This window comes from Mus caroli, unplaced genomic scaffold (genome assembly GCF_978045245.1).
Source record: "Mus caroli unplaced genomic scaffold, Mus_caroli_1 scaffold_5, whole genome shotgun sequence".
NCBI lineage: Eukaryota > Metazoa > Chordata > Mammalia > Rodentia > Muridae > Mus > Mus caroli.
The window spans coordinates 149,116,456-149,142,341 of record NW_028227260.1 but is presented as its reverse complement, the minus strand read 5'-3'; the positions used below and the strand labels follow the sequence as shown (position 1 = coordinate 149,142,341).

The following is a 25,886-nucleotide window of genomic DNA, read 5'->3' as shown; positions in this document are numbered from 1 at the left end:
ACAAATATTGATGTTTTAGAAACTTAATGCCCAATACATCATATTTAGAAATAAAAGTCTAATGGAAAGTGCCTAGATCATCAGGGCTTACTCTGTCCTCAATACATATATATATATTCATTATTATTCTAACAGTGGGTTTGTTATCAGAGCAATTTAGAGCCTCACTTGTCTTCTCTTGACCCCTCATGCCCTTCTGCCTTTTGCCATGAATGACACAGCAAAAAGGTCATGGCCAGATATGAGCACACCTTCCTGCATTCCCTTTTGCATATTGAAATACTGGAGACTGAGCCTAGGGTTAAACATGCTAGGCAAGTACTCTGCCAGTACAGTATAGCCCCACTCCTCTGTTTCCCTCTTTACTTTTGAGACAGAGCCTCTAAAATACAGGCTGAATTTGAATTCATTTAAGTTAGACTTTGAAATTGTAATCATTTGGCTCAACTAGCTGGGATTACAGACTTGCACCTCTAAGGGTTAGAGTTTCTCAGCCTTACAGATGATAAGAAATTAACGTCTGTTCTTTATGAATTACTTTGTGTGTACTTTGTCATAGCAACAGAGAAGAGCATGAAAGATATTTTCAGTGACGCTTTTGCCCCATGAATGTCTGAAAAGTGACTGTGTACTTAACATGCATTAGGATAGAAGGAATTGAATTCAATGTCTAGGAGAAGTTTGAAAAATCAGCAAGCTCTTTCATCTTCTGTATTAGCCTGTAAAATCCTTTCTAGATTTTTGTAACAAGTCTCAATGGCAGTTGGCATCATAAACATCAATTGTCTTAGGGATTGCCCAGCTAAGATGTTTAGACCCTTGCATAATTTCTTTCCTCTAGTCTGTACTATTCTGACTCTCAAGTCTTTTCAGGCTAAGTAACCATATTCTGGGGTAAGGTAGATTGTTAAATAAATGACTGTAAAGTAAACCACAAAAAAAAAAAATGGAAAGCAAATGTTTGACTTGTATATGGCTCTAACTTCCCCACATGGACCCAGCTATTCTAGTAAAGGGAACTGATAAGAGGTTAAACTTTGAATACCTAATGATTGTGCTCTTTTCTCTGAGAGAATTTGCATCCCAATCCCCTCCTTAGCCTGCTTAATCACATTGACCCATCAACCTATTCAGATGAGGTTGCTCTCAAGGATTGTTGTTTTCTTATGGTTATTTCAATTACTTTGTATGTGTCAGTTCTCTGTGTGAACTTTTTCTGAGGAAACAAACTATTCACCACATCCAACTGCTTTATAACCTAGCATGGAGTTAGACCCTGAACAGCATGGACAAGAAAATATATTCGTTCTTTCTGTACATGGGGTGATACTAGTCTAGTTGATGCTGATGAAACTTAATGCCACAAATGTGAAAGGGGAAATGATATGAAAGATGTAGAATGTTTCCAGATTTTCTTTCTGGGCATTGAAGATAAGTGATCAGTAACCTATAGGAATGGAATATCTATGAAATATTAACATGGGAATGAGCCAACCTTCTAGGGCAGTGTTTGCCAAAGCTGAGAGCTCCTCCACTGTTGGTGGGATTGCAAGCTTGTACAACCATTCTGGAAATCAGTCTGGCAGTTCCTCAGAAAATTGGACATGGTACTACCGGAGGATCCCGCAATATCTCTCCTGGGCATATATCCAGAAGATGTCCCAACTAGTAAGAAAGACACAGGCTCCACTATGTTCATAGCAGCCTTATTTATAATAGCCAGAAGCTGGAAAGAACCCAGATGCCCATCAACAGAGGAATAAATACAGAAAATGTGGTACATTTACACAATGGAGTACTACTCAGCTATTAAAAAGAATGAATTTATGAAATTCCTAGGAAATGGTTGGACCTGGAAGGTATCATCCTGAGTGAGGTAACCCAATCACAAAAGAACTCAAATGATATGTACTCACTGATAAGTGGATATTAGCCCAGAAACTTAGAATACCCAAGATATAAGATACAATTTGCAAAACACATGAAACTCAAGAAGAACGAGGACCAAAGTGTGGACACTTTGCCCCTTCTTAGAACTGGGAACAAAATACCCATGGAAGGAGTTAGAGAGACAAAGATTGGAGCTGAGACAAAAGGATGGACCATCTAGAGACTGCCATATCCAGGGATCCATCCCATAATAAGCCTCCAAATGCTGACACCATTGCATACACTAGCAAGATTTTGCTAAAAGGACCCTGATATAGCTGTCTCTTGTGAGACTAGGCTGGGGCCTAGCAAACACAGAAGTCGATACTCACAGTCAGATATTGGATGGATCACAGGGCCCCCAATGGAGGAGCTAGAGAAAGTATCCAAGGAGCTGAAGGGATCTGCAACCCTATAGGTGGAACAACATTATGAACTAACCAGTACCCCGGAGCTCTTGTCTCTAGCTGCATATGTATCAAAAGATGGCCTAGTCGGCCATCACTGGAAAGAGAGGCCCATTGGACATGCAAACTTTATATGCCCCAGTACAGGGGAACGCCAGGGCCAAAAAGTGGGAGTGGGTGGGTAGGAGAGTGGGGGGGGAGGGTATGGGGGACTTTTGGGATAGCATTTGAAATGTAAATGAGGAAAATACCTAATAAAAAATATTTAAAAAGACATACAGCAGTTTCCAAGGTATCTCTAAAACCAGAGGTATTCAAATTTGTGGACATAAGATTTGAACACCAGTATTTCCAAGCTATCTGTTTGTCTAGACAAGTTAGAGGACACAGGTTCCAAAGCTGCACTTCTCATACTACCATCAATGGCATATTTAAATAAAATGCAGATTTGGAATTTTACAAAGAAAATTTTGATCCAGTAAACCAGTATCCTGATATTTAGTGTCCCCAACAATTGCCTAAGTGCTGCTTCTAAAGAAAGGACTCTGCTTACAATTCCAAGTTTCTAAAGGGCAGCCAAAGATATTTCTTGTCAAATCGTTTTTAAATGTAATTTGTTTAATACCTATGTGACAGGAGTCATGCTAGGAAATTTACTTTTATTATCTCATAGAAAACAACCATTGGAGAATGTAACTTGTCGTCTTTTAGAAGAGGGGTGATTTAAAAGCGGGCAAATCATTGCTTGTATTTGGACAGCAAATGTTGCATCCTGGACTCAGGAATAGATGCACCTGACAGAAAGGTTAATAGGCATTGTTGGAAAGTCTTAATTGCTCAGTAGAAGTATGTAAAACTGAAATGGTAGAGTATGTTTATAATTACAATTATACTTTTCATTGGTTTACTTAAGGAAAGTACCAATGTGGCTTAGTGTCTTTCATCATGTGGGCACACAGAGAACACGTCCAGGATTATAAGATCAAGGGTGTCCTGAAGAAGAGCATCCACACTGATGAAAATCAGTGCTGGAGAATGACAGAAGTAAACCACAAATCCTCACCCAACCAACCGCCTGTTTCCAAAGGTCATTGATAATGGAATGAGAACTTGTATTTGCTGAAAGTATTTGATTCTGATTCCTTGGCTGAAAAATGAAAATATTTTTAAATACAGATGAATGTTCTCCTGTGCAGAGGTTTTAGTTATATTTGTGTATTTATTTGTGTATATGTCTCTCCTCTGTTTCTCTGTCTCTGTTTCTCTGTCTCTCTCTCTATCTCTCTCTGTCTCTGTCTGTCTCTGTCTGTTTCTCTCTCTCTCTCTCTCTCTCTCTCTCTCTCTCTCTCTCTCTCTCTCTCTCTCTCTCTCACACACACACACACACACACACACACACACACACACACACACACACCATGTCCCTCACATGATATAGAGATCAGAGGACAAATGAGGGAGTTGGTTCTCTTCTTCCACCATGTGGGTCCCAGGCATTGAAGTCTGGCTGTCAGGCTTAGCAGCAATCCACTGACACTTCTTAGCAGTCCTCTCCTGTGTTTTCACTGTGCCTTTTTTTTTCTTACCAGGAAGCTGAAAAATGAACTCTTAGAAGCAAAGCGTAGGAGCGGGAAGACTCACCAAGAGGCCAGTAGAGTCTGCGTTCACTGTCACAAAACCCTTGGCCTCATCTTTGACCGGGGAGATCCATGCCAAGCCTGCTCACACAGGGTGTGCAGTGAGTGTCGAGTCACTGGACTTGATGGCAGCTGGAAGTGCACTGTCTGTGCCAAAGTCGCGTGAGTCTCCTGCCTTTCTATGTAAAATCCGTATTTGATGGTTGATAAGAGTCGAATAGGGAAATTAAGAAATGAGAAAGCATTTTAAATTGAAAAGTTAGTAGATTGAAAATCACAGCCTAGTTACAGGCTTGACAGGTGTGTGTGTGTGTGTGTGTGTGTGTGTGTGTGTGTGTGTGTGTGTGTGGTGTATATGTGGCATGAGTATGTGTGCAGTATGTATATATGTGTGGTGTTTAGAGTGACTGTGGTATGAATCTGGTTTGGGGTGAGTGTGTGTGGTATGAGTGTATTTGATATGAGTATGTCTGTGTGTGTGAGTGTGGGTATGAATATGTGTGGAGGGTATGTATGAGTGTGTGTAAGCATGTATGTGGTTTGACTGTGTGTGTGTGGTATGTAATGTGAGTATGTGGTGTCTGTGTGTGTGTTGTGTGATATGTGTGCATGGTATGACTGTGTGGTAAGTGTGTGTGAGAGAGAGACAGAGATAGATAGGCACAGAGATAGAGATATAGAAGAGTGTTTAGTAAGAGAGGGACAGGTACAGAAGACAGGATGAGTATTAAAAAAATCCCTGAAGCATAATAAAGTTAGAGGCCTAATAAGTGTCTCCCTATATTTAAATAAAGTAGGAGGCCTAATAAGTGTCTCCCTATCTTTAAAAACAGTAATGTTTTTAATGTGTTTTCTCCTCTTTAAGCCCCTCTAGACACCACATGGCTTCTCCGAGAATTCTGTTGACATTCTTAAGCATTTGAGGTAACTGGCAAGATGTGTAATGTCCACATCAGCTGAGGGGCAGCACTGGAAGTGTTACTTAGTATTCTCCAGGCCTAGCTGTCTATTAAAACAAAGGGAGGAAGCTTTCTTATTGTATTTTGCTTTATATCAGTGGTTCTCAACCTTCCTAATGTAATATATATGCAAATAATCTGTGTTTTCCAAAGGGTGCAAGCTGCAGCTTGAGAACAGTTGTACTAGAATGTAAGGGTTAAGGTTCTACGTAGGTGCCAGCTTCACCTTTCCATCTGAAGTCTGTGTGTGTGTGTGTGTGTGTGTGTGTGTGTGTGTGTGTTGTCATCATCAATGGAGCCTTGCTATCAGTTTTCAGAGAGGAACCTATTGTCTTGGCAACAGTCTGGATTGTTTGGGGATTTCCATGAGACACCCCATTGGCCAGTGCATCTTAACCTGTGGTTGGGTCATGACCTCTTTAGGGGTCACATATTATATATTTACATTATGATTCATAAAAATAGGAAAATTATAGTTTCAAAGTAGTAACAAAATAATTGTATGGTTGGGGGTCACCACAACATGAGGAACTCTATTAAAGGGTCACAGCTGTAGGAAGGTTGAGAACCACTGTCTTTGACCAACAATTCAATTTGATGTAACTCAGATCCAGTTACTCCATTGTGTAAATGTACCATATTTTCTTTATCCATTCTGTCAAGGGACATCTAGACATTTTTCCAGTTTCTGGCCATTATTAATAAAGCACTAATTAACATGGTTGAGCAAGTATCCTTGTAGTAAGAGAAAGTATCCTTTGAGTATATGCCCAAGGATAATATGACTGGATCTTGAGGAAGATTGAGTTCCATCTTCCTGAGGAACCAGTGTACTGATAATGACTGTACATGTTCTCACTCTCACCAGCTGTGAGTATTTCCCTTACTCCACACCCTTGCTTCACATCCTTGCCAGCATGAGCTGTCACTTGTGTAACTGATCTTAGCCATTCTGACAGGTGTAAGATGGAATCTCAAAATAGTTTGATTTGCATTTCCCTGATGACTAAGGATGTTGAACATTTCTTTAAGTGTTTCTCAGTCATTTGAGTTCCCTCTATTGAGAATTCTGTTTAAATCTGGTCCCCACTTTGTAATTGGATTATTTGTTGTGTTTTTGTTATCTAGTTTTTTGAGTTCTTTATGTATTTTGGATATTAGTCCTCTGTCAGATGTAGAGTTGGTAAAGAATATCTTTTCCCATTCTGTAGGCTGCTGCTTTGTCTAAATAACAGTATCCTTTGCCTTTTAGGAGTTTTTCAGTTTCATGAAGTTCCATTTATTATTTATCTTAATGCCTATGTTATTGGTGTCATGTTCAGAAGGTTGCTTCCTGTGCCAATGAGTTCAAAGGTATTCCGTACTTTATCTTTTATCAGGTACATTGCACCCATTTTATGTTGAGGTCTTTTATCCATTTGGAGTTGAGTTTTGTACAGGGTAACAGGTACAGATCTGTTTGCATTCTCCCATAAACAGACATCCACTTTGACCAGCGCCATTTTCTGGAGATGATTTGTTTTTCTATTGTGTATTTACAGATTCTTTATCAAAAACAAAGTGTCCATAGGGATGTCTACTAATGACTTGGTCTTTCATTTGATTGTATTAACCAAAGTGCCTGTTTTTATGCCTATACTACACTGTTTTTATTTCTATAGCTTTGTAGTACAGATTGAAATTGGGAATTGTGAGAACTCCAGAAGTTCTTTTCATATTCAAAGTTGATTGAGTTATCCTAGGGTTTTTTGGTTTTGTTTTTCCATATGAAGCTTAGAATTGTCCTTTCAAGTTGTGTGAAGAATTGTGCTAGAATTTTCATGAGAATTGCATTGAATCTGTAGATTGCTTCTGGAAGGACAGACAGTCTTACTATACAAATCATACCAATCCATGAGCATGGGAGATCTTTTCATCTTCTGATACCTTCCTCAATTTCTTTCTTCAGAGACTTGAAGTTCTTGTCATATAGTTCTTTCATTTTCTTGGTTAGAGTTATACCAAGATATTTTTATATTTGGGGTCTAGTATACAAGGTATTGTTTCTCTGATTTTTTTCTCAATCCATTTGCCATTTGTATATAGGAGGCTGCTGATTTTTGTGAGTTAATTTTATGTTCAGCTACTTTCATGAAGGTATTTATCAGCTATAGGAGACTCCCCAAAGGAACTTTTATGCTCACTTATGTATATTATCAAATCATCTATAAACAAGGTTACTTTGACTTTTTCCTTTCCAATTTGGATCCCTTTGATCTCCTTTAGTTGTCTTATTGCTCTAGTTAAGATTTCAAGTACTATATTGAATAGGCATGGTGAGAATGTATAGCCTTGTCTTATTCCTAATTTTAGTAGAATTGCTCACACAACTGATTTCTTAACTGAAAACTCCAAGGATTGATGAGAAATTTCCTCAATACTTATTTTTCCAATTCTTATCCAGTACATCCTGGGTTGAATCTTATTCCATTTCTGTTTATTCTCTTGTATAGCCCAGACCTTCATTTGTTCTTACAAAAGTACCTAAGGCCTAAGACTCCAAAACCCATTATCTATTATATGGAGCCTCAGACTTCAATATAGGAAGAAAAGAAATCACTTGACTTTATCTATTCTAGTTGTAATTACTAAATTACAAGATCCATGGCCTTGTGTTTTTTTTTTCAATCAGTTCATTTACTAAGTATGGTAAATAGAGGTCTAATTCACTACATCTTTCCTCTGAAAGGCACACCTGTCCATTCCTCTTTTACATTTGTTATTAGCCTATTGGTATAAAATAAGCAAGATCCATGGTTAAATGGACATGGAATTCTTCCAATGGCTTCATAGGTTCATGTAAAAATAAGTTTATCATGTTATTTTTGAACCCATCAAACTTCTTTGTTATTCTAGACATTTTAAAAATAAAATAGCTGTCAATGTATGACTCATATAATTCTCCAGCAACAACTTCTCTATAATTATGTTTTTCTGCAATAGATGGGAATTTATATGAGTGTTTAAAATATGAAAGTTCAAGCTTACTTTTCTAGCTGAAAAAAAGTCAATGAATAATGCTTCTCTAATATTTAAGCTTGTGTGCTCTCTGAGACTAAAGCCTTCTGTATTGGAGATATCCTGTCTGCTATTCATGGAGTGGTTTTCAATAAGGAAACATAAATGATATTTTATTGGCAGTAAATGTTCTTTGTTTGTGATAAGAGAATGTTACAGCCCTACTGGGCTGTCTCCATGTTTAATAGACCATTAAATTGAAATTCCCACCCTAACCTCTGAGAGAGATGAGTCATAACATGAGTCATGCTCTAATCAGTTGGAAGAACAATTTTTATTGTCATTTACCTTGGACAGGGGTTGATTTCTGAAGCACTGAAATGTTTATAGCGAGAATTGGTAGAGGGAGGTGACTTCCTTTGAAACTAATTGATTTTTGGTTTTGTCTCCCCCAACTCTGATTAAGACTTTACCTGCAAGTGGTTTGCAGTTTCAGTATCATATACATAGGGGTTTCTTTGCTTTTTTTGTTGTTTTTTTTTTTTTTTTTTTTGGTTGGAAAAGTAGAAACCTAGACTTACCATCCTTTCTATATGGACAGAGTGTTTGTATTTCTCTCCTCTGTTCCATCAATCCACAATAGGTCTGATACATAGTAGAAATTCAATAAATATATGCTGTGTAGTGAATGCATTTATAAATAATAAATAAGCTTAACTAGATTTCTTGTAATAAGCAGATAGAAACTAATATTTTAGTGTATCCTATAAAGCATATTTTATTACAGGTGTCTCCAGTATAGATAAGTGAACAAAATTGCTTTGGTTACTATGTCTTTTTCTATGAGACCACCTACTTGTCCTATTCCAAAAAGATTAGAACTTTTTCACGTTTATGCAAGTTTCCCAGTGAGGGAACCTTATATAAGCCCCAAGAGTTTAATGTTAAATAAAACCTGAACTCTCTAATAGTCAGCAATCAGTATTCACAGGTAAGAATGGCACAGTGTAATTTCAGTCAAATCTATTCTTCAGAGTTCAACTTAGAAGAAGCAGAGTCTATTTCAAGCCTTGAGTTGTTTGAATACTACTACAGTGACATGTCAGAAAGTTGAAATCTTATAGAAAGCGTCACATTTATTCCCTGTTCTCTCTCACCACTTACTCTTGCTACTTGGTGTGCACACATGTGGAAATATACACACATTCATTTGAAATGCTAAGCAATTGCTGATTATTTTTAGCTCCTATGTATCATCACCCCTCATAAAAGCCTTGTTGTAGTTGAGGAGCATAAATTCTCTTCTGATGATATTGCCAAATGGAAAAAGTAAGAGACTTGGTGTATCAATGTTGTATCAGCTGTCATACCTTTATAACTTGGAGGAACTTGTTTAACCCATGTGAGTTTCCTAGTCTATAAAGTGAGAACTACTACTGCTACCTTACATCTCATAGTGAGGATTAGAGATAACACATATAAAGTTCCTAGCACATTACTTGGTACCTGGTAGGTACTCATTACTAGTTTCTTGTTCTTCTGTTAAGCGTTCTCTCTCCATCCAGAAACTGTGAATGGGGGAAAAAACCACCATTAACTCTGATATATTAGAGTTCTAAAAATGATAAATTACTCAAGTTCATATTTGAGATGAGTAATAAACGTTATAGCTATTGTTTTCACACAGATGGTGAGAGGTAGTGACTAACAACTCTGGAGAAATAGGATTTGTTATATGTTGGCCACTATAGCTATATAGATATATGGAGGTTCCTTTCCCATAGAATGTAGACTGTCACACATGTAACTGTTACCACACTACACACACACACACACACACACACAATCACATAAAAGCCAAAGTTTTAGCATACCCCACTAGATGGTTTTTAAGCACTCAGCTTTCTCAATTGATTCTGTAATGTCCCACTCTATCCTGTCTCTTTTCACTTCTATTTGTTTTCCTTGCTTTCAGCAGCTCATGTGATTTCTTTGAATCCACATAAAGGACCCAGGACAGTCTTAGTATTTTAAAGTCACTTGATTAGTAGCTCCATTCTAGCTGTAAAATCTGATTTCATTAGTATGAGTTTCTGATTGACAGTAATCTTGAAAGAACGCTTTTAGAAATTAACATTCCACAAATATCCACATTTCTAGCACAAGTAGTAATATCTAAATCTTTACATCCCTGGAGATATATACAGGAATATTTTATTCAAATGTATTCTTTTGATGGATTCTATTTTCCTTAGATTTGATGCATTTTACAGTCTCTACAGTTATGAATAATCAGTCAGTCATCTGCTACTCAGCAGGTTATCTGCCCAGGAGGTGGGTGTGGGGTCTCCATGCTACGGTCACGTTTTCACTGGATAATTTATCTAAGGTTAACAGTTTGACATTTAGCCATTAGTAGAACTGTGGTAGACTTATATCCTCCCTTTGTCTCCTAAAGTAAGAAGCAGGATTTTAATTATTGTAAGGAATACAGCTGACATTGTTCCAGGATACATTTCCTTTTTGGGACCCAATTGCTGATTTTAAACTATGATTGGTCAATAATCTAGAAATGAGGCTCTGGGGTTAGAGCTCTTTATTTGGTTCTCAATTGCCTTTCTTCAGCCACCATATCAGACTCACCAGTTCTTGTACAGTCTCTTCCACAAAATATCTTGATTTATATTGTATTATTTCTTGTCTTGTCAACTGATTTCTTAATTGGCCTCCCACTTCTCTATGTATCTCCCCAAAAGGAGATATTGTATCATCAAGGGGGAACTTTAGAGTAAGTTCCCTATTGCCTCCAGCATCACAACTCCTTAACATGGCATTTAAAGGCTGCTATTCCATAGTGCGGGCCTACCTCTCTACCTCATTCTCTATTATAATCCTCTAGAATTCATTTACGCAATAGTACCCTTGATACATCACCCCATATTAAGGACTGCTTTCAATCCTCAGCTTATGCTATTTCTTCACATTTAGTTAGAATTTATTTTAGAATACCTAATGACTCTTATGGCTATAATAAGTCTTTATTGTGAACCTCAACATGAGCTTTATAGCAGCACAGCTGCTGTGAGTTGTATTTCAAGCTTCTAGATTCATTTCACAAATATTTACAAACTGCAATACCAAATATTAATGCTAGAGAGAGTATCCTAACAAGCCAAGGCTTTTGCCTTCATGTCACTGGCAATTAGGTTTGTAGTGAAGATATGAAAAGAAGCTAGTCTTAAAATGGTGATAGAAGTCATCCATTTCAAGTAACAATTACAATTTGAAGAAGTATAGATCAGTACCACTTATATGCAATATATGAGCAATGAAAATAATACAGAGAATGCCATCATTTTTATAACAAATGTGTGTTCATATAGATAATAAAAAAGAAAATATTACTTGAAGACACAGTCTACTGAAAGTCTATTATTATAATACTGCTGTGCATGTGGTGGGGTTGAGTTATATAGTGTTGCGGCCCGCCCACGGTCCACAACACGAACGGTTCAACTGAAAATGGCAGTTCCCTGCAAAGAGAGGAAACTAGACGGGGCGGAAGAAAAGAATGAAGTCAAGACAAGACTCTGATCAAGACTCAATTTAATATTTCCAGACACCCAGTTTATAAAGGAAGGGGGAGGGAACCCAATTTCCCGCCAAGTAACTCAGGGTCCAGTAGCAGGACGAACACGTGTGTGACTCCAGGCAGCAAGGGCAGGTTCCAGCAGTGGGTGTGGCAGGACGAATGAGCAGGTAGCTCCACCCTTGAGCAGGCAGGTTCCAGGCTGGGGGGAAGGGAGGCCACATTTCCCCCCATTAGATAACAAAACAAAAAATAAAAAGGGGGTGGCCTGTGGCAGAAAAATTATCTATGTTCAATAGTTCTGCCTGAGTTCCTAGGGCTAAAGAAAAAACCTATTTCCGTGGGATTCCCTAACTATTCTAATGGTAAACTGTATCTGGCTGAGACTGTCTTAAAAGCACTGACTGAATAGCAGCACTGGGCTGTAGGCTCTGACTTTATAATGCTAATTAGTGCTGAATAGGTAGCTACCTGTTTACATTTTAAGTAGGGCGTTGGAACCCTGGCTGAGTTTAACTAAACAATTTTAGAATAACACTGAACTGATAATCCTCTGCAATTTTGGATAAAAGGCAGGGGAACAGTGAGAAGGGGTTAAGACCAGCTCTTTAGTACAAGGCCAATTGGCTTTTTTATTATTTGGGTGGGAGGCAGTGAAGGGCTTGCCCTTACGACAGTAAGGTCTCCAATCTCTCTCCCCCCTATTAATTAAGTTTAAATAGGCAATGCTTAACAGAGGTGATCAAATGATTTTCTCATCCGTAGATGAGTGGGCCTTTAACCTTGACTTGGGTGGACATTGGCCTGATTACTCCCGTGAGCATTGTAACAACTCACATCTGTGGCTCTTGGTATCTTTTGGGGAGGGGAGGCAGAGCCTTAAGTATTTTTGGTTTTTAGCTGGAGTCGGATACCAACCTCCTTCAAATCAGGTGTGTCGCACAGGGAACTCAGAAACGGTCAAACTGGACCTTCCCTCCGCAGTAATCTCCTGCGCCAAGCGGTACCCATACCGTATTCATATGATTATGAATCAGTATCGCAATTCTGAGTTATTGCGAGGTCTCTATATGAGACTTGTCAACCTCAGATTTAGCAAGGCCTAGACAAGAATTATGTCAGTATTAACACCATTAATTTTGGTTAAAATAGGAGCTGAAAGTCTTTCCTCTTCATCCCTGTTATTCCCAGTAGCCTGAGGAACTAAGGACACCTTGCAGTAACAGCAAGGGTGAAAAGCCAGAGGCCAGCTAAGGGACTAAGCCTATATCTATCAAAATAAGAACTAATCTTTGTAAATATATATGAAATTACTACTTCCCTAGCTCTCCTGGTAAATCTAGATCTTATCTTAGACTGAAAAGCCACATGCTGGGATGTCCCTGGAAGGGAGATTAGCAGAACCACCTGTTTGCTCGTAGGGGCGGGGTGGAGAACCAGAGAATGTAGATTGACCTGCTTGAGAGAAGGAAGAATTCTAAACAATGAGAGTGTAGCAATGTAAATTTTCTGTTTGGAGAAGTCAAGGTACTTTATTTAGATGCAAATTGTAAAGCTGAAGTTAATCTCCGGCCTCTTGTAGGGGAATTGGCTCAGAGGAAACAGTGTTTTTTGAGAGCTTCCACTCCCAGCTCAAGAGGAATTTTAGTCTTTAGAATGATACTTACGAGGAGAGACAGAATCTGTGTTTACCTGACGAATTAATCTCTCTGGTAGCCACCGTGCTTCATCTTCATCTCGTGAAAAAACACAAACCGAGCCTCTTCCCCAGATTAGAACTGGATCTGGACCCTTCCATTTATTAGTCAGGGCGTCCTTCCATTTTACCAATGCATAAGAATTAGAAGTAACTGGGTGCCAGTGGCGTTCCGCTGCAGACTGACCTTTAATGTCAGTTTGCAAAAAGTTTAGGACAAATAAGGTAAAGGCAAGGTGAGCCTTTGGTGACCTTGGGGGAATGCTCTGAATTAACTTTGCTAGGTAATTTAGAATATAGGAATCTCTAATAATTGAACTGAATATTAGACCAGTCTAAGATTGAGTTAGAATGGCTGGTCACACTGAAGAAGAGTGAAAAATCATTATGACTCTATTAAATGACTAATTTTACTAAGTCTGAATATACAGTCTCTGATGTACTATTGTCATAAAGTTAAAAGGCTAGAAGCTAGTCCAAACTGGAAAAATGACAAGCAAGGATGGATCTAAAACATGAATTTAATCTCTTAGTCCTTTTAATCAGGACACTGAGTTAACTTACCTGTTAGCTCAGCACACGAATTACCAATATGCTTCTGTAGAGTTCTGTGGAGAGAACCTGTTTTTCTCTTTCCTAATAAGGTAGCTGTTTTAGGATCAATTTATAAGCCAATAAGTAGATCCTTTTAAGATACTAAAAAGCATTTATTAAATTTGACATTTTAATCTCAAATTTTGAAAATAAAGGTATGTTTTAAATAGTGTGCATGGAAATGCACTAAATAGTATATATGGGGATACAATTTTTCTTTTTTGTCTTTTAAGAGGTTAAAGTTTAAAATTTTACAATATTTAACCTTTTGAATTAATAACTTTTTGGACAAAACATTTTAAATATTTGGCTGTAAAGGGGCAGTGACTAATTGCACTTTCAATTATTTTTCTTAAGGAACGGTTGTAACTAGAAGGCTAGAAAAGTTATTAAGAGTCACACGTGCATAATTTATTTATTTATTAACTAAAAATATGTATAAGCAATTGTAAATTTGAGAATTAGTAGTATCTGAGGGACGAACAATTTTAAGTAATTATGAGCTCAGAGATATAGCATTGACTATCAATATATAAATTAAGGTTTGATTGTTTAGCATTTTAAAACACCATCTACAGCACACAACCAGATTATTTGTGCTGGAATAGGGGCAACTGTGTGTCTTAAGACTCCGCCCCACAGCAGCTAGTTGGGCCCACATGGCCAACGATCGGCTGGGAAGATGAGAAAAATGACTTTACAATAATGTTTTTTCTGGCCAAAGAATTGTCTTCGGCACAACTAATTTTTAATTACCAATTAACAACAATTATAAAAGCTTTCTTTATTTTTTGTAAAACCTTTTGCAGCAAACCAAAACACCAAATAACAAAAGGATACTGTCTCTGAATCTTTTGGGTGAGAGCAAGGATTTAAGGTAAACTTCCCTTGAGAAGCATTAGTTAATAAAATACTTTCCACTTAGGAAACAATATATACTGAAAGATTAAAACTTTTGGCTTCTTGTAAAGAAGCAGAAACAATAAACATTTCTCTTATATAATGTAAAGCTATATTAGCCATACGTAGAGGCAAAATTTTCTAGTGATTACCAGTTTACTAGAAGCAAAAATCTTTGAATTTAAGCATTATTTTAAACATCTGAATAGATCTGTAACACTGTTAAAAAGAAATTTTCTTGAACACAGGGAAAAACTTTTTTAGGCATTGTTTGCAAAACAAAAGAAAAGGCCACAAGCCGCTCTGGGACTGCCCAGAGCCCTGTATTGACTCAAAGGTAAAATACTTTTTAATCTGAGCATCAATCTTAAATTTGCAATCAAACTGCAAGCTGCAGTCAATGGAACAACGGCAGTTTTAACCATAATTTTTAAGTTTTTGTGCAAGGTTAGGATAATATCTACAACTTTGGGAAAGCAAAACCTATGTTTAAAACAATTTATCACCTTTAAAATCAATATTAGAAGCATTACTATCATATTACGAAGTTTGGATATCAATTAATACCTATGAATACCTATTAAAGCAAGCTTTAACGCTTTAATAAAGAGGCATTGCTTTATATCTTATCTTAAATTTTACTATTTAGGATAGGAACCACATTAATCATTATCTAAACTAGAAATATCTTAAGAGACTCAGCCTCTGAAGCTTAATTTCAAATTCTAACTCGCTTAGCCGTGTGTCCCTATGCGTAGCACCTCCCGAAGTGGTGACTATGGGTGAAGCGGGAGATTCGCAAGAGGACCAATTCTCATTAGGGTAATGGGCAATTCCTCTATCTGAGTGATTTTTGTTAAAATTCAGTCCATCATCAGAGTTTCCACATTTATCAATTTTTGAGTTAAGAAGATCTTTTCCTGAGGAGGCCTTCTCTGATAGGCACTCCTCCTGAGATACCACAAGTTCCGCCTGAGGGCAATTTAGCCCTGGAGAAGTTGCATCTTTTATAGCATCATTTACAAGCGCCCAGAGACCTAGGGTAAAATTATCTGTCTGAGCGATATTCAGGGCCTCACCAACTTTCTCCCAGGTTCCACAATCTATCGTTTCTTCTTCTTTGAACCATGGACAACAGCTATCTATCTTATCTAAAAAATTTCTTACTAATTGTACTTCAAGCCTTACTCCTTTTTCCTTAAGCAACTCCTGAAAACTAAAAACAATCGCCTGATCCATGATTTTGAACCCTTCTTTCTTCCACCTAAGCAGTTTTCTAAAAAACTGCGGCACACCGCCTGTCTCCGTATCTAGTTCCGATTTACGAACTGCTGACCCCAAGCAGAAACAGTGTTGGGTCAGCACTGGTTCAAACTTGATTCGTATCCTACCGCATCCTCAGCAACACTTTACAAAACTGAAATTTTTTAGGCTAGCGCTAGCATGTGTACCTGTCCGTTGCTCCGATGCTCCTCCGATACGAAGATTCTTTTTTTTTTTTTTTTTTTTTTTTTTTGGTTTTTCAAGACAGGGTTTCTCTGTATAGTCCTGGCTGTCCTGGAACTCACTCTGTAGACCAGGCTGGCCTCGAACTCAGAAATCCGCCTGCCTCTGCCTCCCAAGTGCTGAGATTAAAGGCGTGTGCCACCACGCCCGGCTACGAAGATTCTTTCCTTTCTTGTGGAGCTCCACACAGCAGTCGTTTCTCTTAACATCCCTCTGCCATTCTTCAGGTCCCAGTTCTGGCGCCAACTGTTGCGGCCCGCCCGCGGTCCACAACACGAACGGTTCAACTGAAAATGGCAGTTCCCTGCAAAGAGAGGAAACTAGACGGGGCGGAAGAAAAGAATGAAGTCAAGACAAGACTCTGATCAAGACTCAATTTAATATTTCCAGACACCCAGTTTATAAAGGAAGGGGGAGGGAACCCAATTTCCCGCCAAGTAACTCAGGGTCCAGTAGCAGGACGAACACGTGTGTGACTCCAGGCAGCAAGGGCAGGTTCCAGCAGTGGGTGTGGCAGGACGAATGAGCCGGTAGCTCCACCCTTGAGCAGGCAGGTTCCAGGCTGGGGGGAAGGGAGGCCACAATATAGAGGTTTTCTCTCAGTGAATTAATAGACCAATAGATATGACTTACAATCCTAAGATAAAGTTTAAAGCTGTCTATGTTGTAGGAAAAGTGAAAGTAAAGATCACAGACATTTCTAGAGAGAAGAAAGAAGGTGATTTCATATAGCCTTTATAGGTACAGCTCAAAAATGGATAGGGCAAGTCTGAGTTTTTGTTGCTGTCATAAAACATTGATCATTAGCAAGTTGAAGACAAAAGGGTTTATTTGGTTTGTACAGCCCAAACACATCCATCATTGAGGATCAAGTAGGAGCAGAAGCAGGAACCATGGAGGAAAGTTCCTTACTGGCTTTCTCTCCATGCCTTTCCCAGCTTTTATTTGTATATAAGCCAGGTCATAGTCCTTAGGGGTAACATCACACACAGTGAACTGAACCCTCCTGCATCAATCATCTGTCAAGAAAATACTTGAGGCCAATCAGATGGAGGTAGTTCCTCAGTTGCAGTTCCCCTGTCCAAGTGATACAGTTTGTGTTGAGCTAACAAAACCCACCCAGTACAAGGATCCTATCCCATCTTTTACATTCAATTGATTATGAAACCCAGGAAGACATTCTTAACAAGGGTATTTTGATTTTCTTTCTTCCTCTCTATTAGTTTTCCCCTTGTTCTGGAATGCACCCCATCACCATTCTCCTGAATTATTAGGATAGTCTTTGTTCTCTACTCTAGTCCTGTGTTTATATTCCATGAAAACATCTTCCCCAAACAAGCCCTTATTGATGCCTTTATCTCATATGGAGCTTTTGGTTGTCCACCATATTGAAGATCTTTTATCCATAGTCAGGGTTTTTACCTAACTTGTTTTTGAAAGGTATCTATGCAGCTAAATAATTTAATTTGAGAACCTTCCTTTTGCTTCATGAGTAGGCAGCTAAGGATTATCAGTGGAGAATGGTTCTTGGAAGAAAAGGCAAAGCGTTTCAAGCAAGTCAATGTTCTGGGCACTGATGTCGTTCGACAGTCCATCTTAAGAAGAAGTCCAGGTAACTAATGGAATCACTTGTCTCCAAGAATGTAAGCTTGTATTTGGCTGGGTTAAGTCATTTCTCTGGGGAAATGAAGCAGGTAAACACAGTTGGATTCATTTCCCCTCAGCCCCTTAGGTCATTTCACAACTTGGTAGCTTGAAATCTAAATCTGAATATCACACAAATGAAGCCAGTAGAAAAGAAACTTTGTCCTGATTTCTACATATCTCACATGCTGGGATTTCATAGAAGCTATTCATCCTCATCATAACAAGTTAATTTTTCCAAGTGTGATTCTCATGTTTTGCTAAACAGTTAAGAAAGCAACCTAAAATTGATGTAATAAGTGCTTCCCATTTTAAAATAAATTCTTGATTTTTTTCACCAGGTTTAATTTCAGATTTTTGAGATGGTATTTTTTAATCCAATTATTGGCTCCTAACCAATCACTACCATTGTACTTTAAAGTTCCAGTCTCACAAATATGAGCATTAGGAAATGCCAAGGAGCATTTTTGGTTGTTATAATGATTTGATTGAGTTGATGGCATTTATTGGACAGTAACCAAGTATGATAAGATAATGGGCTTAAAATATGCAAGAAAGTTTCAGTCAATGAGGAATTATACTGACCCCAAATACCAAGAACAACCAGCTTGGGATTGATTTTCAGTGTACTCAAACAACAATCTAATTGGTTCATTATTGAAGTAATCTTTCTTGAGTATAGATTTCCCATGCATGATTTATGTAATAAAGGTAGAAGGGGTATCTTTTGGTGTGGGAAGCTTTCAACTGATCTCTGTGTCACTTTTGGGTGTGACTGCCACAAAGACAGGCTCCTACAGATGAGTAACATCAGGTCTGATGTTAGAAGAATCAGGTTGAATAAAAATTATCCAGTCATCTACAGCCTCTACCTATAGTAAACCCCAGAGACTTCTAGTGTATAGACTACACATCTAGGCATAAAATGCATGCACACATGCCTATCATTCTGTGAAGTCTGGCTCTCATGTACATGATGTCTGGTTGTGGTGTATTGTGGCATACTTCTGTTTACTACTACTGGGAGACTGAGGTACAAGGGTGATGTAATTAAATGCAAGCTGGGATACATAGTATGTTCCAGACCAGTCTTAGGAATATATTGAGAACTTGTCTCAAAACAGAAAAAAAATTCTGCCTACAAAAATAATGCCTGTAGTCTATGGATTTAGAAATCTCTTGAATGCAACATTTTATACCCTAAAAATATCTGAGGAGGCATAATGAATATGTTCCTTCATTGTAATCTCTCTTGGGAACCTTATCTTATCAAACTTTCCCCTGATGAGTTCTGATCTTAATTCTTAGTTATCTCAACAGTATTCAAAAAATTAGGACTAACTATGTATACAAAATAACTTGAGATTGAACTGCCATTACTGATTATTATAACGTTTTTGTCTTGCGGTAATCTAAAAAACTGAGTATAGAGGAGAAATCTGTTATCCTTTCTGATAATTTTGTATATAAATTTATTTTCTTTTTTTTTCATGAGGGTCTGAAGAAACACAAAACCAAGAGCAAGCACAACAATATGTAGACAAGTCAGATACTTCGTCTTCTGTCAGGCAGAAGACAACTCATGATGGCCCAAAGAAGAAGGGGTAAGCATCTCTAAAATAAAGGATCTTTACTGTTTTATGTCTGATGTCACTTCAGTAGCCCAGAGGAGGTGAGAGACTCAACTAGGGCAACATTCTATCCTAGGAAAATGCAATCTTTATTTTTAAATTTTGAGAGAAGAGAAGTATTGGAATTAGGTCATCTTTTAATGTCTGATAGAATTTTGCACTAAAACCATCTGACCTTGGGTGGTTTTTTTTTGTTTGTTTTTGTTTTGTTTTCTTGTTTTTGTTTGTTTGTTTGGTTGGTTGGTTGGTTGGTTGGGAGCCTTTTGATGACTGCTTCTATTTCCTTAGGGGTTATGGGACTGTTTAGATATTTTATCTGGTTCTGATGTAACTTTGTTACCTATTATCTGCCTAGAAAATCATCCATTTTATCTAGATTTTCCAGTTTTGTTGAGTATGGGCTTTTGTACTAGGATCTGATCATTTTTGAATTTCCTCAATTTCTGTTGTTAGATCTCCCTTTTCACTTCTGATTTTGTTAATTTGCATACTGTCTCTGTGACCTCTGGTTAGTCTGGCTAAGAGTTAATCTATCTTATTGATCTTCTGAAAGAACCAGCTTCTGGTTTTGTTGATTCTTTGTATAGTTCTTTTTTGTCTCTCCTTGGTTGATTTCAGCACTGAGTTTGATTTCCTGCTGTCTACTTCTCTTGGGTGTGTTTGCTTCTTTTTGTTCTAGAGTTTTCAGATGTGCTTGTTAAGTTACTAGTGAAGGATCTCTCCAATTTCTTTATGAAGATACTCAGTGCTATATATTTTCCTCTTACTACTGCTTTCATTGTATCCCATAAGTTTAGGTATGCTGTGCCTCCATTTTTGTTAGATTATAGAAAGTATTTAATTTCTTTCTGTATTTCTTCCCTGACCAAGTTATCATTGAGTAGAGAGTTATTCAGGTTCTATGAGTATGTGTGCTTTCTGTTGGTTTTGCTGTTATCAAAGACCAGCCTTAGTCCATGGTGATCTTATAGAATTCTTGGGATTATTTCAATCTTCTTATATCTGCTGAGGCTTGTTTTGTTTCCAGTTATATAGTCAATTTTGGCGAAAGCATGATGAGGTGCTGAGAAGAAGGTATATTCTTTTGTTTTAGGGAGATATGTTCGGTAGATAACTGTTAAACCCATTTGGTTCATAACTTGTTAGTTTCACTGTGTCTCTGTTTAGTTTCTATTTACATGATCTGTCCATTGGTGAGAGTGGGGTGTTGAAGCCTTCCAGTATTATTGTGTGAGGTGCAATGTGTGCTTTGAGCTTCACTAACATTTCTTTACAAATGTGGATGCCCTTGAATTTGGAACATAGATGTTCAGAAATGAGAGTTCATCTTGGTGGATTTTTCCTTTGGTGAGTATGAAGTGTCCTTCCCCATCTCTTTTGATAACTTTTGGTTGTAAGTCTATTTTATTGCATATTAGAATGGCTACTCCAGCTTGTTTCTTGGAACCATTTGCTTAGAATTTTTTTTCATCCTTTTAGTTTGAGGTAGTCTCTGTCTTTGTCACTGAGGTGTGTTTCCTGTATACAGCAAAATACGGGGTCCTGTTTATGTATCCAGTCTGTTAGCCTATGTCTTTTTATTGGGGGATTGAGTCCATTGATATTGAGATATATTAAAGACCAATGGTTATTGGTTCCTGTTGGTTTTGCTGTTACAGGTGGTATTATGTTTCTGTGGTTCTCTTCTTTTGTATTTGTTGTAAGATGATTAATTTCTTGGCTTTCCTTGGGTGCAGTTTCCCTACTTGCACTGGAGTTTTCCTTCAATTTTCCTCTGCAAGGCTGGATTAATGGAAAGATATTGTTTACATTTGATTTTGTCATGGAATATCTTGTTTTCCCCATCTATGGTGACTGAGGGTTTTGCCAGCTATAGTATCCTGGGCTGGCAATTGTGTTCTCTTAGAGTCAGCCTGACATCTGTCCACAATCTTCTAGCTTTTAGACTCTCTGTTGAGAAGTCTGGAATAATTCAGATAGGTCTGCCTTTATAAGTTATTGGCCTTTTCCATTACAACTTTTAATATTCTTTCTTTGTTCTGTGCATTTAGTGCTTTTATTATGTGACAGGAGGAAATTCTTTTCTGGCCCAATCTATTTGGAGTTCTGTAGGCCTCTCATATGTTTATAGCCATCTCTTTCTTTAGGACAGGGAAGTTTTCTTCTATGATTTTGTTGAAGATGTTTTCTGGCCCTTTGAATTGGGAATCTTCACTTTCTTCTATCCCTATTATTCTTAGGTTGGTCTTTTCACTGTATTCTGAATTTCTTGGATGTTTTGGGTTAGGAGATTTATGCATCTTCTATTTTTTTTGACTGTTGTGTCAATATGTTTTATAGTATCCCCTATGCCTGAGATTCTCTCTTCTATCTCTTGTTGGCAATGCTTACATCTATAACTCCTAATCTCTTTCCTAGGATTTTCCCATCTCCAGGGTTGCTTCCCTTTGTGATTTCTTTATTGTTTTTATTTCCATTTTTAGATCCTGGATATTTTTGTTCAATTACTTCACCTGTTTGATTGTGTTTTCCTGTATTTCTTTAAGGGATTTGTGTGTTTCTTCTTTAAGGTTTTCTACCCGTTTACCTGTGTTCTCCTGTATTTCTTTAAGGGAGTTAAGAGCCTCCTTATGGTCCTCTATCATCTTTGTGAGATGGGAGTTTAGATCAGAATCTTGCTTTACAGGTGTGTTGGGGTATCCAGGGCTTGTTGTGGTGGGAGAACTGGGTTCTGATGGTGCGAAGTGGCATTGGTTTCTGTTGCTTGTGTTCTTGTGCTTGCCTATAGCCATCTTGTTATCTCTGGTGTTAAATGGCCTTGCTGTCTATGACTAGAGCCTGTTCCTTTTGTAAGCCTGGTTATAATGGACTTCCTTGAATGAGGCTGTTCTTGGTATGGGAGGGGATTTGAAGCTCCTGATTTGTGTTGTAATATACCTCTTTAGAATCAAGCTGTCTCTGGAAGTGGGTTTAGGAGATGATTTGGAGCACTAGCTTTACCCCAGGCAGAGTTGCAGACTGGAAGGAAGATGTGTCTTCAGCAGGGTAGATAGACCCTGCCTCTGCTGGGCCCCATGAGGGTTCCAGTTAGGCCAGGTATTGATGCTAGGGGTTGCCTCATATGTGAGCCTGATAATGGCAGAGCTTATGGGAGTCAAGCTATCTCTGGATGTGGGCATGGGGGGAGCTAGAGCATCTGATCCACCTCTGGGTACAGTTGTGGACTGGACTGGAAGGATCTCTGGCATGGCAGATAGGTCCTGCATCCTCTGGGCCCTGTGTGGGTCCCACTTAGGCCAGGTATTGGGGTGGGGGATATCTCATCTTCGAGCCTGGTTATGATGGATCTCCTAGAAGTCAAGCTGTTTCTGGGCACAGGCATGTGTAGTGAAGAAATGCAATCTTAAATACTTTCAACCTCATATAAATAAATCCCCTGGATGACCTGAACATGCAAGAGTTCTTATTTTATTAGAATTATTTATACTGCTGCCAAGTGATACCCATTATTTTCAGGCATATCTCTGGTCAGAGTCAGCCATGGCTATAAACAGCATATGAGAGCCTTTGCTTTTAAATGCCAGCATCCCTCTCCTCTAACCTCCCTGCTGATATATTAAACAACTCCAATTAAAACATAGTTACTCAAACACTCTGTTCCTTATTTAATCTTACAAGGTTCCTTAAGGGAAAAAAGATCACAGTTGAGCACTTCAACTTAGTTCAGAAGGCGAATATTCCTGTTTAGTACTGTAACAAGCAATGGGGTATACGTTAGAGAACAAGATACAAGGAGGCACTGGGAACCAGCAGCTAGGTGCCACAAAAGAATCAGACCCCCCCCCGCCCCACCCCAAATGAAGACTGAATAGCAAGGGTTCTAAAATATGCCAAGCCTCATGTGGCATTGCATTGTTTTCTCAGCAGTTGTGGTAAATCTCCCACCCCAATAAGCCCATGCAAGGAAAATTCAACTTAGTTAGATATCTATAAACTGCATGTCTATATTTGGCAGATATGCCTCTAAACAACTTTATTCCCCAGCTATGAAATCCCAGCTACTTGCAGTTTCTCCAGGCCATGCTCTTCTGCTCCATCTTCCTTCTAAGTTTTCTCCCTCTGTCCTCCTCTGCCCACCATATCCTCCAGCTTCTCCTCCTCCTCTCCTCTTGAAAACCTGCCTCCTCATTTCTTGCATAGCGATTGGCTATTTGTTATCTTTATTAGTCAATCAGATAATTAAGGGAAATTCACCTACAGAAAACAACATGAAATGCTGACAATGGCTGAGATTGTAGCTAGCTCTAAAAGAAGTGTTTTTGTTTTTCAGTGTTCTGACGTATGAGCAGAGATTAAATAAAAGTATAAAATAACTCAAACTCTTGTGCATAGTCCATCATTCATTAATTAGTGGAGAATGTAAACAACGTTCTAGAATTTCTAGAATTTCTCAAATTCCCATCCTAAGCATTAACCCCCCATCCTATTGTATTCATTTATTCTTTGGGGTTCGCACAATGCCTTGTACACATGCATCTCTTGTCCCCATGCACTCTGCTTGCCCAAAATATATCCACTTAATGGTAATCTCCTTTAGTGCTTCCCAGAACCTTCCTTCCTTTGGTGTTAAGACATCTAACATAGTGCCCAACTCCTTAGAAATAATCAATGGATTGACTAAATAAGGATCTCAGAGCCTACTGATTCTATTAAGATCTATAGTTTTCAGAACTTGGTTCAGCTGTCACAGAATGAGGTCACACAAATAAGGAATTTTGGAGCTGGAAAACAATAACTGACAAAAATGATTTGCATAGATCCTGATTCATCCAAACCACCATATCACTGGGCTGAGTCCTGCTGTGTCTCAAAACTGGCAGCTGTGGTTCTGCCTTCAAAGGTTGTAATATCCAGTTAGAGAGAAAAGTTTAACTCCTAAAAAGTTGCTGTTTTAAAGGCTTATATGAAAATATAACATGGCAATACAAGCTATTGAGCTCTCTCTAAAAACAATGATGTGTTAAAAAGAGATGTTAATCAGTCACAGAGATGTCATAGGCAATAAATGTCACAAATTAAATAGATAGTACCTGTTTTTAGGATGCTATAAGAGACATCAAGACACACGCATCAGATTACAAGCAGCTTGACAAGGGGCTTGATGAATGAGTCAGGTTCAGGCTATCAAAAGGAAGAAGGGGTAATGGTGAGCAGAGGAGACACCTTAAAAGTGTAGAAGCAAGGGTATGTACAGGTGCTTCTCCAAGCAGCAAAGACTGATATTATAATAAGCATCATTTTTACCCCAAATATAGTTTTCCAGTAGAATGAAGGTTCTGACAATTTAACAGTGACATTTTGTCAGGGTCCTTTGAAGCAGAGACAACTTAGTAGATTCTATTAAGATTATGCCAGTACCTTTGGAATCCATTTAGTCACATAGAACACTGTTGAATGTAAAATAAATGAAACAGTTGCACCCAGAATCGTTTGGCTAAAGAATATAGCTGAGATTTTGTTGTTATTTTTAATATTTTTATTTGTTCTTTGAAAATTTCAAATCTGTATACAATGTACTTTGATTTTATCTACCTATACTACCTCCCACCAACTCCCTCTAGGGCTCGGCAACTCATCTCCTCCTCTACTTGATGTGCACTTTGTAAAATTATTGCTGTTATTAATAAACCCTGGAGTCCAATTAGTGCCAAGCATATTTAAATGTATTTAGAAACAGCCATATTTAGTGTGCTCAATATCCTGGATAAGGACTTGAACTCCATTACCCCAAAAGCTATTTTTGTTTAACTTCCAATTAACTCCATGCAGTAGTAATGCAATCAGATTTCTCTCAGCACAAGAGCTTTCATTGTGTAAACCTCATTAGCACAGGAGAGATGCCAAGGAATGTATGAAGATTCCATCAAAGAATGTACATAGAATTTACACATAGAATTTACACAGACTTGTGCACACACACATGCATACACACAGAGTGGGCAAATTCACACACACATGCATGTCTATGCAAATGCGCACATGAAAGAAGGAGAGAGAGAGAGAGAGAGAGAGAGAGAGAGAGAGAGAGAGAGAGAGAGAGAGAGAGAGAGAGAGAGAGTGCATTAGAGAGAACACAAATTTGGGCCAAAGGGGAAGGGATGGTGGATTGGTGACAAGTTGGGGGAGTGAATATAATCAAAATACATTGTATAAAAATGTCCAGGAACTAATAAATTGCAAAGATATGCTATTTACAGTTCAGCTCAGTGATACAGAGCATGCTTAATAAGAACAGAAAATGTACATAGCATACTCTTTCATTCCCCAGAGTTGTTTTGGGTACCATTAATGAAAAAGGTAGTCAATACTCTAACAGGGCTGTGCTCTAACTTGCAGC

The 25,886-nt window shown here is 38.2% G+C and overlaps 1 protein-coding gene across 1 annotated transcript in view; it reads left to right on the top strand.

Moving 5' to 3' along the window:
* Positions 1 to 25,886, top strand: part of Sytl5 (synaptotagmin like 5) — a 259,986-nt gene that overhangs the window by 180,122 nt on the left and 53,978 nt on the right. The window contains exons 4-6 of the mRNA XM_085838277.1: positions 3,926 to 4,135; positions 17,711 to 17,826; positions 19,354 to 19,462. Of these exons, the coding sequence (XP_085694403.1) occupies positions 3,926 to 4,135; positions 17,711 to 17,826; positions 19,354 to 19,462 (435 nt within the window). The remainder of the gene's footprint in view (positions 1 to 3,925; positions 4,136 to 17,710; positions 17,827 to 19,353; positions 19,463 to 25,886) is intronic.